Source organism: Rhinatrema bivittatum, chromosome 6 (genome assembly GCF_901001135.1).
Source record: "Rhinatrema bivittatum chromosome 6, aRhiBiv1.1, whole genome shotgun sequence".
NCBI classification, from domain to species: domain Eukaryota; kingdom Metazoa; phylum Chordata; class Amphibia; order Gymnophiona; family Rhinatrematidae; genus Rhinatrema; species Rhinatrema bivittatum.
Window position 1 is genome coordinate 359,145,361 of NC_042620.1, and position 14,799 is coordinate 359,160,159.

The window sequence follows — 14,799 nt, forward strand, 5'->3', positions numbered from 1 at the left end:
ATGATGTCCAGGTCTGCTACCTCTGTGCCCAGATGACCCCTAAGGGTCGTCTGGTCCGTCTCAACAAAATGGAAAAACTTTTCAGGTCCAAGCAATCGTAGCCGTCCTCAGTGTCAGGAACCTCCACCCTGCTTGGCAAGGAGCCCCCGGCTCCGTCAGGCTGTCCTGCCCCGGCCCTACCGGGTCTCAAGCTCGGGGTGGGGGACTGACCGCTGTCCCTGTTGTCCCGTTCCCAGTCGAGGACCTCAGTGATTGTCGAGAAAGGTCCAAAAAGCTTCAGCGTCTATCATCTATTTCCTCCAAACCAGAGAAGGCATTGATTTCGGTGCCTCCCATGAAGCAGTCGAGGGTGGAGGAGGCCATTCCCTCCGAAGTCTCCAGGCGGCCTCCACCGGCACCGGTTGAGGGCTCGGTTTCCCTTCAACCAGGGGATGTAGCGATCCCGCCAGCTCCTCCTCATCCCGTTTTATCCTTGTAGGCTTTTGAGGAGGAGCTAGAGAGGCGTGTGCGGCTGGAGGTCAGCTGGGGCCCTGCAGGGTCTCGAGCCTCCAGTTCCTCAGGTACCACCTCTGCCTCAAGAGCCTGCTCCACCGGTACTCGCACCTTTGCTGGTGCGGCTCGATATGCTGCTCAGTATACTACCCATGCAGCTGGCTACCCCCAACAGCCTTTGGGTGCACAGCTGCCATCACCACCAGCCCCCAGGAGGAAGGGCCATCAGGCGCGATGGCGGGCTGGAGACATGCGGTGCCACCTCACTGTCTGCCTCTCCCAGGGCCCTCAAGGTCGCTACCACCGATTCTTTCGGTACCTCCGATCCCGCTAGTACCATCGGAACCCTCACCTCCCTCGTGGGCGAAGGTTCTCCAGTGCCTCTCTCAGTCCCTTCGAGGTCCATGCCACGCACACCGATGGGCCTTCAGATCCCCACATCCCCAAAGGGTCGCAGCGAGGGTGAGGCCCCTACGGCCTCTGGGAGGGTGAGGCGTCCGTATCCTCCTTGGAGGAATCGGAGGATCTGCCGTCCAAACCTTTCCCCGGAAGAACGACGGTGACCTCCCCCCGAGGACCTCTCCTTTGCCAGGTTTGTCAGGGCCATGGCAGAGTTGGTGCCCTTCCAATTACTGACAGAACAGGACTCTAGGCACAAAATACGATACGTTACTCTTATGTTAAGAAACGCTGTTTAATGTAACGCCTTTATTGCGACAGTTTTGTTCTATATAAACCGACCTGATTCGATACTTGTATTGAGAGTGTCGGTATATAAAAATCCGAAATAAATAAATAAAATAAATAAAATGCTTGAGATCCTATAGTTCACGAATGCCCCAAAGAAGGTGGTGGTAGCGGTACCAGTTCATGACATTTTCAAGGAACTGGTAATCTGCCTGTGGGAGTATCCCATCTCGGTACCACCGGTTAATAGAAAGACGTATGTGGTGTACCTAGTCCAGCCATCGACTGGATTCGACCACTGTTAACTTCCCCACCAATTGGTAGTGGAAGAGTCAGCCATAAAAAAGGCTAAGAGGGTTTGTACCCATGCCTTGGCTCTTCCAGGGCGTGAACATAAAGCCCTTGATGCGTTGGGATACCATGTGATTCAAGGCACCATACTTATTGCCCAAACAGCTTGCTACCAGCTTTACATGTGCAATATTCCCTAGAGTCTGTGGAAGCATGTCCTGGAGTTCAGTGAGCGTCTGCCTCAACAATTCCAGGAGGATTTTCAGGTTATCATACAGCAGGGCCTGGAGTGTAGTAAACATGAAGTCCGTTCAGCTTATGATGTCTTCGAGACAGCCATAAGATCCGCTGCAGCGGACATTGGCGCCCATAGGACAGCTTGGCTATGAGCCTCTGACTTGCACCCTGAGATACTGGACTGTCTCGCAGACTTGCCTTGTACGGGTGAGAACCTGTTTGGGGACAGGATTAAGGAGGCTGTAGCTCAGCTGAAAGATTACCAAGAATCCCTTCAGCAATTGTTGGCTAGCACTTCCAATGCGTAACCTACCAAGATACCCTCACAACAATGTCTGAGACGGCCTTTCTATTGGCCTCGTATTACCCGTCCGCACCGATGGCCAGGGCTCAGAGGCTTGTCCCTGAGACCAGACAGAGGCTGCCTAGGGCACCCACGACTTCACCACAGAACCCTGCCATGGGACCCTGGCCCCCCGGTTAGGGGTCATCTCCACCTTTTTGCAGATTGATGGATCTTGATCACATCGGACCCCTGGGTCCTATCCATCATTCACCAGGGTAACCAGCTGCATTTCCAGCAACTTTCATCTCCCCCCCCCCCCCCCCCCCCCCATCCGTCTGTCCATCTCCCAAGTGGAGAGGGCAGGAGACGTTTGGATACTTCGGGTAGAGCTCTCATCCATCGTTTCTGCTCAAGCGGTTGAACCTGTTCCGACCAGCCAACGGGGCAGAGGGTTCTACTCCAGGTGTTTCCTAATTCCCAAGAACACTGGTGGCCTCAGGCCCATACTGGACATGAGAGCTTTAAACCACTTCTTGGTAAAGGTAAAGTTCAAGATGGTCTCGCTAGTCACCCTGATCCCCCTTCTCAGGGTGGGGGGACTGGCTCTGCTCCCTCGATCTACAAGAGTCATATGCCCATATCCCCATTTTTCAGGCGGATCAACAGTACTTGAGATTTCTGGTCAACGGGCTACAATGTTAATATCGAGTTCTGCCCTTTGGCCTGGCATCTGCGCCCCTTGTTTTCACCAAATGTCTGGCAATTGTCTGTGCCTATCTTCGGCAGGGAATTCAATTATTTCCTTACCTCAAAGATTGGCTCGTCAAAGGCAACTCTGGTCAAGGGGCTCAGAGTGCCATGTGCCTCACGATTGAAACTCTGGAGACCTTGGGATTCTTGAACAACTATCCCAGATTCTACCTTCAGCTGGCCATGCAGCTGGACTTCATTGGGGCATGCCTGGACACCATCCAGGAGAGGGCCTACCTACCTCAGGACAGGGCAGAGACCTTAGCAGCTCTTGCACGACATGTCTCTGCCCACAGTTTCTCCAGCTGCTGAGCCATATGGCAGCAACGGTGCATATCACCACCGTTTGCTCAGCTACACATGTGCCGTGTGCAATGGACACTGCGCTCTCAGTGGTGTCAAGCATTGCAAGACATGCACGCTCACATCATAGTCACCGATAGGTTGCAGCAATCCCTCCTGTGGTGGACAATCCCCACAAATCTAGAGCGGGGTTGTACCTTTTGGAATGCTCATCCACAGGCCACCCTCACCACCGATGCTTCTCAGATGGGGTGGGGAGTGCATGTTCTGGATTACCGCACCCAAGGGTTTTAGTTGCTTCAGGAGGCTCGGTTCCAGATCAACCTCTTGGAGCTACAGGCAGTCCGCTATGCCCTGCGGTGTTCCGAGAGCTTCTCATGAACAAAGTAGTTCTGGTTCAAACCGACAATCAGGTGGCCATGTGGTACCTGAACAAGCTCGGAGAAACCAGGTAATTTCCCCTCTGCCAGGAGGCAGTCCAGATCTGGACATGGGCCACCGAGATCAGGATCACTCTCCGGGTGGTGTACCTTCCGGGAGAGGACAACATCCTGGCCGATACCTTGCGTCGGACATTCAGGCCCCACAAATGGTCCCTCAATCAGGAGGTAGTGAACAACATCTTCTGCTGCTGGGGAAACCCCGGACATAGACCTGTTTACCTCCGTGGAAAACAGGAAAGTGCATAGGGTTTGCTCTCTCGGCAGGAAGGGCAGAGGATCGATAGCAGACACCTTCTCAATCCACTGGGGAACGGGATGCTGTATGCCTACCCACCCCTTCCGCTCATATCCAGGACACTCCAGAAATTGCAGCAGGATCAAGGCTTCATGATCCTGATCACTCCCTGTTTGTCCCATCAGGTCTGGTTACTGAACTTTCATAGCCTAACTGCGCACCCCCCAATCCATTTGGGAACGGCTCAGGACCTCATCACCCAGGACCAAGGTAGATTCCGTCACCCCCAATATGTGGACCCTGGCCCTCACAGCTTGGATGTTGATTGGGTGACGGTGGAGGCCCTCGGCCTACTGGAGGGGGTATCACGTGTCCTCCTGGAGGCCAGAAAACCTTCCACCAGAAAGTCCTATAATCTGAAGTGGAAATGGTTTTCTTCCAAACCGCGACCATCGCACCAGGATCCCTTCTCTTGCTCCCCTCCTGCGCTTCTGGGCTACCTGTTGTCACTCTCTGAGTCCGGTCTACAGACCGCTTCAGTGAGGGTTCACCTCAGCGCCATAGGGGCATACCATCAGAGTTCGGATGGTTCCCCCAATTTTCTGCCATCCGCTCGTTGGCTAGTTCATGAGGGGTTTGCTTCAATTGAAGCCTCCCACTTGCTCCTGGCAGTTTCCTGGGATCTCAACATGGTCCTTTCGCAACTCATGAAACCTCCATTCGAGCCATTGCGTTGTTGTGATGTCAAGTACCTTTAATGGAAGGTGATCTTCTTGGTTGCGATCACGTCGGCTCACAGGGTAAGTGAGCTGCAAGCGTTGGTGTTGTATCCTCCTTATGAAACGTTTTGTCACGACAGGATGGTCCTGCGGACACACCCCAATTTCTTACCCAAGGTGGTTTTGGAGTTCCATCTCAACCAGTCCATCGTGCTGCCGTCGTTTTTCCCATGGCCTCACGCTTACCGCGGTGAACGTGCTCTCCACACCCTGGATTGCAAGAGGGCACTTGCATTCTACTTGGAACGGACAGCGCCCCACCATGCCTCTACTCAGCTGTTTGTTTCTTTTGACAAGAACAGATTAGGAGTCACGGTCTCCAAGCAGACACTATCCCTCTGGCTAGCGGATTGCATTGCCTTCTGCTACGCACAGGCAGGTTTACAACTTGATGGTCACACCAAAGTTTACTCTGTCCAAGTCATGTTGGTCTCTTGCGTGCGGTACCCATCCACGAGATCTGCAGGGTGGCAACTTGCAGTTCCCTTCACAATTTCGCCTCCCATTACTGCCTGGACAAAGATTGCCGGCAGGACAGTCGTTTCGGTCAGTCTGTCCTCTGTAACCTCCTCCAACCGTGAAAACCCAACTCTCTCCTCTGTGGGCCCTATTCTTGGGTGCAGGCCTGTTCCTCTGATTGCTGCAGCTCCAGTTAGCTCATGTCCTGCCTAATTCCTGGCTATCTTGGGTCCACACAACATAGTCATGGATCCTGAGATATGTTAGCACAAAGAACTATACTGTGTGTCTGGACAGTGTGATATATTCACAAGACACTGTGGCTTGTATTTATGCATTTTGATAGCTTATTTGATCCTTAGCTCCATTCTTAACAGCCATAGCACTTTGTTATGGATGTTCGAACTTGGGACATAAGGCAGCTAAGAAATAAGATTTTATGAAGAACAGGTTAATATATGTTTTTCTTTTTAGCCACCATCAAAAAACAGGAGAGAGAGGACAGAACTGAAACCAGATTTTTTTGATCCTGCTTCAATCATGGATGAATCGGTAAGCTTGGTTTTAAGAATTTAGGTTTTGTTTTAAATAGAAAAATAAAAGTAAAACATCATAAACACATAAGAATCTGACAAAATCTGATATGGTGTGTAAAAATGCATGATACAGCCCAATCTGTTCACTATGTAGTAGTTTAGAAAAAATCGGTGTTGATCAAATTGCAAAAAAAACAGCTGACACCAGATGAAATCCACCAGAAAATGATTTTGCCCCTATTGCCCCTCTCTATTAGATGTCATAATCTCTCTTCTATGCAGAATTCAGCCTACATTTTCCAGCCACCAGGACCCCTACTCCTGCTCTTGTCTCAGGTCTCGTGGTCCCTGGTTATCGCTCTGCTTCTCTCTGGTCCTATGGCTCTGCAACTTTGCAAAGAGCATTCTCTTGCAAAGTACATATATGAAATGACACACAAATACCCCCTTGTAGCCACAGCTGCACCCGCACAGTCTCTGACACAAATGCCACCTAAATATTCTATGTATTACAGATATTCATCTAGGAAATTTCTTTGAATTCTATTGACATAAAACTGAAAGAAAGCAGTGATGTAGCTCTGTATAGAAATGCTATATATCCCATTTATTTATGCACTGTGCAGTGATTTTTTTTTTTACCCAGCCTGTATCATATATAGAACTCAGACTTGAATTATATTCTTAGAAATTCCAGCAGGATGTTCCATATATTAAATAGAAGAGAAAACAAATGCAAGATAAACAAAAAAAGATGTAATTTTCTTTTTCATTGTACATTCTTGCATGTTTTGAATTGTTAATAAAAATAGAAAAAATATTCCAGAGGTTGAAATCCTACAATGGCAGTATACCTAATCAGTATATGCACTTGCTGTAACAGGCATGTTTTCTAAAAATATCTGTGTAAAAATGAGCACACATGGATTTTGCTAAGTCCTCCTCCCAATATTTTCACCTAATGAAAATCTTTGTGTATAGGCAGTACCTTGGGGAATAGGCAGAAAGATGATAAAATTCTTGTAGTCCCGTATCCAGGATGTATGTCAAGAACTGTCGGTGGTTCTTAACCCAATCGTCCGGGCACACCTAGCCAGTCTGGTTTTCAGGGTATCCATAATGAATATGCAATAGATTGATTTGCATACAATGAAGGAAGAGCATGCAGATCTTTCATATGCATATTCATTGTGGATATCCAGAAAACCAGACTGACCTGGTGTGTCCCGAGTACTAGGTTGAAAACCACTAATCTGTTCAATTAAATAGTATGTGTTTCTCCAAGTTTTCTGTTTCTAGTTCTGTCCACTCTGTCTCTAGTTGTGACTGGTAATGTAGATAACTAAACGGATGGAGGATACAGATTTCTCTGATAATATCAATAATGTTCCTTTGTGTCTCCAAATGGATTTTTCCTCCTCATTGTCAGTCCAGTCCAGACAAATGTGTTATGTCCACCAGCTAACAGATAGAGACAGAGATCGACAAGTTCGCTGATGTCACCCCTTATTTGTATCTATGCTGATCTCAGCCTGCCAGTATTCTCTGTCTCCATCAGAGGGGGAGGGATCCTGTACTTTCAAGTCAGACTGGTGAGGCTGGATGAAAGGAACATCAGAAGGGAGACTCTGGAGGTGAATTACGTTCTCACAACACCTTTTGAGTAGTGCCCAAGGATAAGTATATCCATTGATGTGCGGGCAGCTCCCTCAGTTGAGCAGAGCCTGAGCCAGGGGGAACTCCAAGAATTTTCTTTCTGGTTGGGATCTGGACTTATGCTTTTGGGTTCTCCACCATGATCAGGGGCTCCCTAATGGCAACGGCAAAGCATGGCAAGAAAAGCCGTGGCTGCAGGCTAGCAAAAGCGTTCTTTAGGTGCTGTGAATGTGTGAGAGGACAGAAAGACTGGCAATGCAACGATTTGTAGAGTTTAGTGGGCCAACCATATTGTCTCCTTCCTTTTGTGCAAGGACCTCCGAGGCAGGAACTGCAACTGTTTGTTTTTTGTTTTTTTTGGGCCACAGAGCAGCAAAAGACAACATGGTTTCACTTTGCCAGAGAAGTAGATGATGGGTCTGTGGCACATCAGTTGACTGCAGCCCTTAAAGGGGCAGTTCCCTCTTTCTCTCTGTTGTAAGTCTGTTCTATAGTTTAGCCTTCAGTCTCTCAGGCGTTCTCTTGGTGTTTGCAGCAAACCTTTGTGAGGGACAGAGTTCAGTCTCTATCCACTTCAGTTCTTCTGGCGCCCTCTGGGTAAGCAGGGGACTCGAGCAGGCAAAGGCCCAGGGGTAAACAATGCAATTAGGTGGCTGAAAAATCTCAGAAGATCCCCCTAGGGGCGTTAAGGGGCCAGAAGATTCTACGAATGAAGTGGAGTTAGCAGAGGGTGAATTCCTCCTCGGGATTCATGGCTTCTCCTTGGTAAAGCTCTTCGTATGGTTTATGGGCAGAGCATTCTCCAACCAACAGAGCAGACTCATTCAAGGCCAGGTCTCATTCTTTATGGTTCTTTTGTAAGGATGTTTGTGTGTCCTTAATTTCTTTGTACTTTGTATTTCTCAGAAGAGGAAGGTGGAAGCTTCCATCTCAGTTAAGGCTACCATTATGGTGCAGGTTAGAAGACATTTAGATCCTTTCCACTACATAAGTCAATGAAGTTTTTCGATTGATCTGAAGTCTGTTTCTCCAGAAGCAGATTTTAAGGGAAGCCGCATGCTGATTGTTATATCCCTTGGTTCCTCTGGTGGGAGTGAACTTTAGGATTTCCTAAGGTCATGCACCGCTTTTGTCATCAACTTAAGAGGATTATGATTCCAGACAGAGACTCCACCTTTAAGGACATGCTAGACAATGAATTGCAATCTATGTCAAGCTAATCTTTGGTACTATCAATATGGCACTGTAGAAAGCGGCTTTCAGCTATATTGTCTTCAGAGCAGGCTTGCTTCTGTTGCTGCTTATGCAAGAGGATAATATAGGGGCTGATGATGAAGTCTTAAAAGAATCCTCTACTTTGGAGCAGAGAGCAGTGTATTTGGCAGATGTCTTCTGTTCTTGGGTGCCTACCTTTGCTTCTAGAGTGGTGGTTGCCATATCTAAAGTCTGTTTACCAAAGCTTCCCCATTGAAGAATGTTAAAAAAAAAAAATTAAAGCCAAGGATTGTAGGGTCCAAGTTTTGAGGTTCCATGAAGACAGAATGAGGGGATTCTTGTGTATGGTAATCTTCCAGCTAGTTTCAGATGTTTTTATGATTTCTCTTTGGTATGCCACTAGAAAGCAGAAGGCTGTGTCCAAAAAAAAAGATGCTTGAGCACCTTCTAATCTTGAAGGCATTATCTTGTTCTCAGCAAGGATTCCTTTCCTCCCGTTCTGGATCTTTGGTGTCATATATCGGTATGGAGATGATATGGGCAGTCATGCTTAGGCATTAAGGTAGGAGGAAGTTTCTATTCTTTTTGGATCAGCTGAAGACTTGTTTGCAGATTCCTATAAGAGAGGGTAATCCGTGGCTTGCAAGGCTAGGATGGTATTTCAGTTCAGGCTCTGCCTTTAGACTAGCCACTGTGCCATGAACATTTTTCAAAAGTGGCAGTGCTGGCGGTAGTGCTGGAAGAAAGGAAGTGCTGGCAGTAGTGCTGGAAGAAAGGCTGTTTAGGGTGAAATCGGAAACAGAGAACATAGAAACATAGAAATGGTGGCAGAAGAAGACCAAACGGCCCATCCAGTCTGCCCAGCAAGCTTTCACACTTATTTTTTTCATACTTATCTGTTACTCTGACCGCTGAGGTCAGGGCCCTTATTGGTAACTTTTTTGTTCTAATTTCCTTCCACCCCCGCCATTGATACAGAGAGCAGTGCTGGAGCTGCATCAAAGTGAAGTATCAAGCCTAATTGGTTAGTAACTGCCGCAATAAGCAAGCTACTCCCACGCTTATTAGTTTACCCAGCCTGTGCAATTTAGTCCTTGTTGGTTGTTGTCTGAATATAAATCCTCTTTTCTTCATTCCCCACTGCCGTTGAGGCAGTGAGCTGCGCTGTATATGTATTCAAATGAAGTAGTCAGGCAATGCAGAGTTCTGGGTCTGGAGAGAGGCAATGAAGTAGTCAGGTAATGCAGAGGTCTGGGTCTGGAGAGAGGCAACAAATTAGTCAGGCAATGCGGAGGTCTGGGTCTGGAGAGAGGCAATGAAGTAGTCAGGTAATGCAGAGGTCTGGGTCTGGAGAGAGGCAATGAAGTAGTCAGGTAATGCAGAGGTCTGGGTCTGGAGAGAGGCAACGAAGTAGGCAGACAAAGCAGAGGTCCGGGCTTGGAGAGAGTCAACGGCGTGGTCAGGCAAAGCAGAGGTCTGGGCTTGGAGAGAGTCAATGGCATGGTCAGGCAAAGCAGAGTCAAAGTCCGAGGAAAGGTGAAGAGCAGGAACGTAGGAACAAGGAATCAGGAACCAGGATCAGCGAGGAGCAGGAACACGGATGTGAGACGAATCTATCAGGAAGCAACGAGTACTTGTCCAGCGAGGAGACTTGTTGCAAAGGCAAAGCTAGGGAGTGGAGCCCGGGCTTAATTACCGGTGCTCCGCTGACGTCGTCATCCGGGGCCGCGGCTCAGTTCCCGCCGTGGGCCCTACTTAAGCTTCAGTGATGCGCGCGGGCCTAGGGAGGGGTGCAGCGCCGAGTAGCATTGTCTCTCCACGGGCCACGCGGAGAGGCCCGACATGGAGCAGTGGAAGCGGTGCCTGGACTGGGAACACCAGGGCCTGTAGCTGAGCCGGAGGCACCAGGGGTGGCCCGAGGACGGAGCTGGCGGCCTACCGCCGCCAAGGACGAGGAACTGGAGTTACTGCAGAGCAGTGAGGGGGCTGTGCCGCGGGTCTGCCACGGATGGCACGCATAACATTCAGAGGTTGCTGCAGTAGTCTGATATCTGGAAGGGCTAAACATGACCACATTTCTCCAGTATTGATGAATTTACATTGGCTGCCAGTACAGGAGAGAATCCTTTATAAAGTTGCTGTGCTAATTCACAGCTTTCTGACATTAAATGTTTTTCCATGTGTTAAGGTCTTTGTATCGGCTCATTTTCCCCTGCAATTCCATCAGCACGTTCCGCTCAGTTAGGTGAGACTTGGGAACATGCCTTTTCAATAGCAGCGCCATCTTTCTGGAATTTCCTTCCTAGTGAACTGTGCCTTGTGTCTTCTTCAAAGGTATTTAAGAAAATGTTGAAACTCATTTATTTGAATCTGCAATATACAGTTTTATTTTAATGATTTTGAGGAATTTTTAGTGTAAATACTTTTTTTACCTGTCCATTTTAGTGATTGCTTTATTTTAGTTTTTATTGTTTTATGATTATTGATGTCATAAGATGTAAACTGTTTTGGGGTATGGCAGAGAACGGTATTTAAATGCCAATAAAGATAAAGTTTGCTGCTGTTTAGAAGTCCAGCTGTGTGGACTTATTTACAGCTTCTGGGTTCCATAGTGGCAGTGTTGGTATAGGTTTTCCTGGACAAGGGGACACCTGAGACCATGTTAGGTTTTGCAATACAGCTCAGGTGCTGGAATCTGTCCATCTAAGTCTGCAGAGGCAGCTTGGTTCCAAGAACTTGGAGCTAGAAATGGATTTCGCAACGCTGTGCTGCCTCAGATTGGTCCATGGATGACAGTCTGTTTAGTTGGGACACTTGATGACAGGATCACGTTCAGAGGTGGAAATAGAGGTTCATCCATTGTCTAGAGCCAGAGCAGCAAATGGGCTCTTCTTCAATTTGTGTTCCTTCTCAGGGACTGCACAATCAAGATAATGTGCCACAAGGCTGCGGCACTAGTTTGTGTTACATCAAGAAGGTATTGTGTGTCTGCACGTTTTAGAAGAGGTGGAGTTGCTGATTCGGTGAGCAGATAGAAATTTGAATGTAATTTCTGCCTCGCACATGGCAGAATGTTGTGAAGTGATGAATGTTTGGACAGCCTTTTCTCTTTTGCAATTTGGTCGATCCCAAGAATGGTCATGGCCTCAGAAAGCATTTGGTCAAATCATGGAGTTGATGGCTGCCAACAAAACTGTGAAAGTGAACTTTTTCATTTAAAAAAAAAAAAAAAAATTCTTCTGGACTGGATGCTTGGACTCAGAATTAACCAACAAACTTAGATTGTAAGCCCTCTGGGGATAGAGAAATACCTACAGTACCTGAATGTAAACCGGTGTGATATCTCAATTGAGATGAATGTCGGTATATAAAAAAAAAAAAATAATAATAATAATAATAATCTCATAAGAACATAAGATATGCCATACTGAGTCAGACCAACGGTCCATCAAGCCCCGTATCCTGTGTCCACACTAGCCAATCAAGTCACAAGTATCCAAACATTAAATGAATCTCTCCCTCCATAGTCCTTGATGGGGAGATTGAGTTATGGGACCTTAGAACATCCAAGGCTGGTAATTCTGTAGTGCACTCTGGTCAAGGCATTCCTAATATGCAGAGCTAGTCAGATTTTTTGCACAACAAGCTATTGTAATTCCATCAGAGCAGTGTCCCTTCTCAGGGTCCTGTCTTTCATAAGAATTTGGCTTGATTTGTTTCCTTCAACTTGACCTGTGAGAGATCTTGTTTAAAGAAAACAAGTTATTCTCAGGAGGTGGTGAATACTCTTAAAGGCTAGGTAGCTCTCCCTTCTGTGGCTTATGTGAAAATTTGGAGTATATTTGAACAGTGATGTTACAGTAGGCAGTTGATCCTTAGGTGTGCTGCACTGCCAAATATTCTGGAGTTCTTGTAAGGTCTCTTCAGAGGTTCGGCTCTTATTTTTCTGAAGGTGCAGGTGTCAGCTATTGTAGGCTATAGAGGGTTTATTTCCTCTCCCAGATGTTTTTTTGCGGCTCCTAAAGAGATTCAGACACATTTCAGCCCTGAGTATGGATTCCCGTTTCTTCATGGTATCACAGTTTAGTTTACGTTTCTTTTCAGGTCTGCAGTTTTGAGCCTTTCAGCCTTTATTCCTCTGATGGTGGTCCCAGCCTTTCATTTGCTTCTGGTGGTTAACAGACTGTTACTCGCATTTGGCAGTCATACAGAATTGTCAGGAAGCTAGTCTCTGCAATGTTTGGATGTGAGACTTCCTTGAGATTTCTCAAAGTTGAATTCCTTTACTAAATCGGCTTTTCTGTTCATGTTGTACAGTGGTATTTTAAAGGGCGAGGCAGCTATTGAGCCTTCAAGTAAGGAAGTCTTTGCAGCAGCATATGTTGTTAAGATCTTATCCAAGCTGTTTAGGGCTTTTACCACTAGAGTTCAGGTGTCTTCTTGGGCAGAACTGCGGTAGGTTTCTCTTCAGGAGAACTCTAGGATATAGATCTGGTTAACATGTTATTCCTTTTCAAAGAACTGTCATGTAGGCATAAGCACCGGAGAGGAGGTTTTATTCACCTCAGGGTGTTGAAATGCTAGTTTGATAGAGTCCCATCCTGTTCTGGTGCAGCTTGGGTACAGCCCATTCATCTGGATTGGTCTGACTGGATGATGAGGAAGGTGAAATTAGTTCTTACCTGATAATTTCCTTTCCTTGAGTCCAGTCAGACCAGTCCAGAACCCTCCCTGTTCTGCCACATTTTCTTTTAAGTCAGATGGCAGAATGAAGAAATTTGGCTGTACTGTTCTTGTAACTCAGGTATGTTGTTCAAGGCTGTGCATAGCATAGCGTTTCTAATATTTTCCTGTTTGTCTGTTTTAGGCTTGGAAGCCCTCTTGATTAAACACCTTTTTTCTTTTTTTTCTTTTTTTCTTTTTAATAGTTTCAACTGTTAGCTTGTTACAGATAATACTGGGCAGGCATGGATGCATAGAAGGGGTAATGTCACTGAACTCTGTCTCCATCTGCTAGTCTGTGGACATAACCCTTCAACTAGACTGATCTGACTGGACTCGAGGAAAGGAAATTAGCGGGTAAGAATTAATTTTGGCATTTTGCATATCATATGATGAGAATGAACCTCACTCTTAAGCCAGGGTCTGTTGTATAGAATCTGTTTACCAAATTTTCTGATGTATGAAGAGCAGTGCACTAGACAACAGATCCTTGAGATAAAGTATAACCACTGTTGCAATACACCTGATGTTAGCACAGTTAAGTCTATGAACCATTACATAATCCATGAAAGTAGCCTTCAATTGTGAGCATTATTGCTATACATTACATAAGCTAAAGCATCAAAATCAGAAGTATGCAGTACCATTTATACGACCATTTGTCAATTCCAAGAATGGAAACCTTATCAGGAATCTAAGCTATTGGAACAGAAATACTGATTTTTGTTTACCCATTGAGAGTACTATGAATTGTAAATTGAGTTTGGGGTTTTTTGTAGTACCTGACCTAGTTTTTAAACGGTGGCCATGAATACCCATTTTCTGAAGACTAGGAGTTCAATGAGTCATACAAGTGGGTCAAGTTGATATTGCTTGGTACCAAACGAATGTCAGTCTTCCAGAATTTTTTGGAAAAACAAAAATCTTTAATTACATGTGTGGTAGTTCTCACGCTGCAAAGGCTCTTGCCACTTTTCTCTGTTCCTAAAATCTTCTAAGGTCGTAGAACACATCTTTTAAGAACTCTGGCCTCTCAGGGTTTTTGAAGAAAATGTATTTTCTTTTTCCCAGCTTTCTGCTAAAATTCCTCTCCTTTCTTTGGGAGGGAGGCGGGTGATAGGGTTTGTATTAGTTAACATATTGTGGCACTTTCTAAGTTTATTTTTCTTTAGCCCTATTGAATTTGTCCACAGTTTTTCTTTGATATGACAGTTTCTGGCATGATGCCTGATCAAATTTTTCATCCCCTGAAATATTTCCTGTATAGATGAAAAATTCTTGTTTGATTTCTTGTCATTGATTTTTTATTTTCATGTCTGGGAAGCATGCCAGCAGCTTCAAGTTCTAAGTGCAACAGCATCCATTAATGACCATCACAATATTTGTTAGAAGTGTTTGAGCCAAGATCATGACAAAGATGTCACCTAGAGCAGTTTTGGCCCTAAAGGATAGGCTTAGAGCCTTCCTTGCCCAGGGATCTGGCTTTAAAGATTAGATGTGTGGCCCACACTGTTGCACTAACCACTGGTGGCCAAGTCACACCAAACATTCCCTCAACCAATTTGAGAACCTCCTGCCCATTGCCACACTTGAACCATGAGCAGGCCTCCGAGTGTTCAGACAGGGAGCCAAAGGAAGTTAACTTCGAGTCTTGAGCAAAGGTTTTTGGTCATTTTTGACACTGAGTTCCAAAATTGCCATCTTGGGA

General features: G+C 46.3%; 1 protein-coding gene across 1 annotated transcript in view; it reads left to right on the forward strand.

The window, feature by feature from the left end:
• Nucleotides 1–14,799, forward strand: part of STAG2 (stromal antigen 2) — a 1,172,735-nt gene that overhangs the window by 1,145,440 nt on the left and 12,496 nt on the right. Inside the window, 1 exon segment of the mRNA XM_029607875.1 lies at nt 5,437–5,514. Coding sequence (XP_029463735.1) covers nt 5,437–5,514 — 78 coding nt within the window.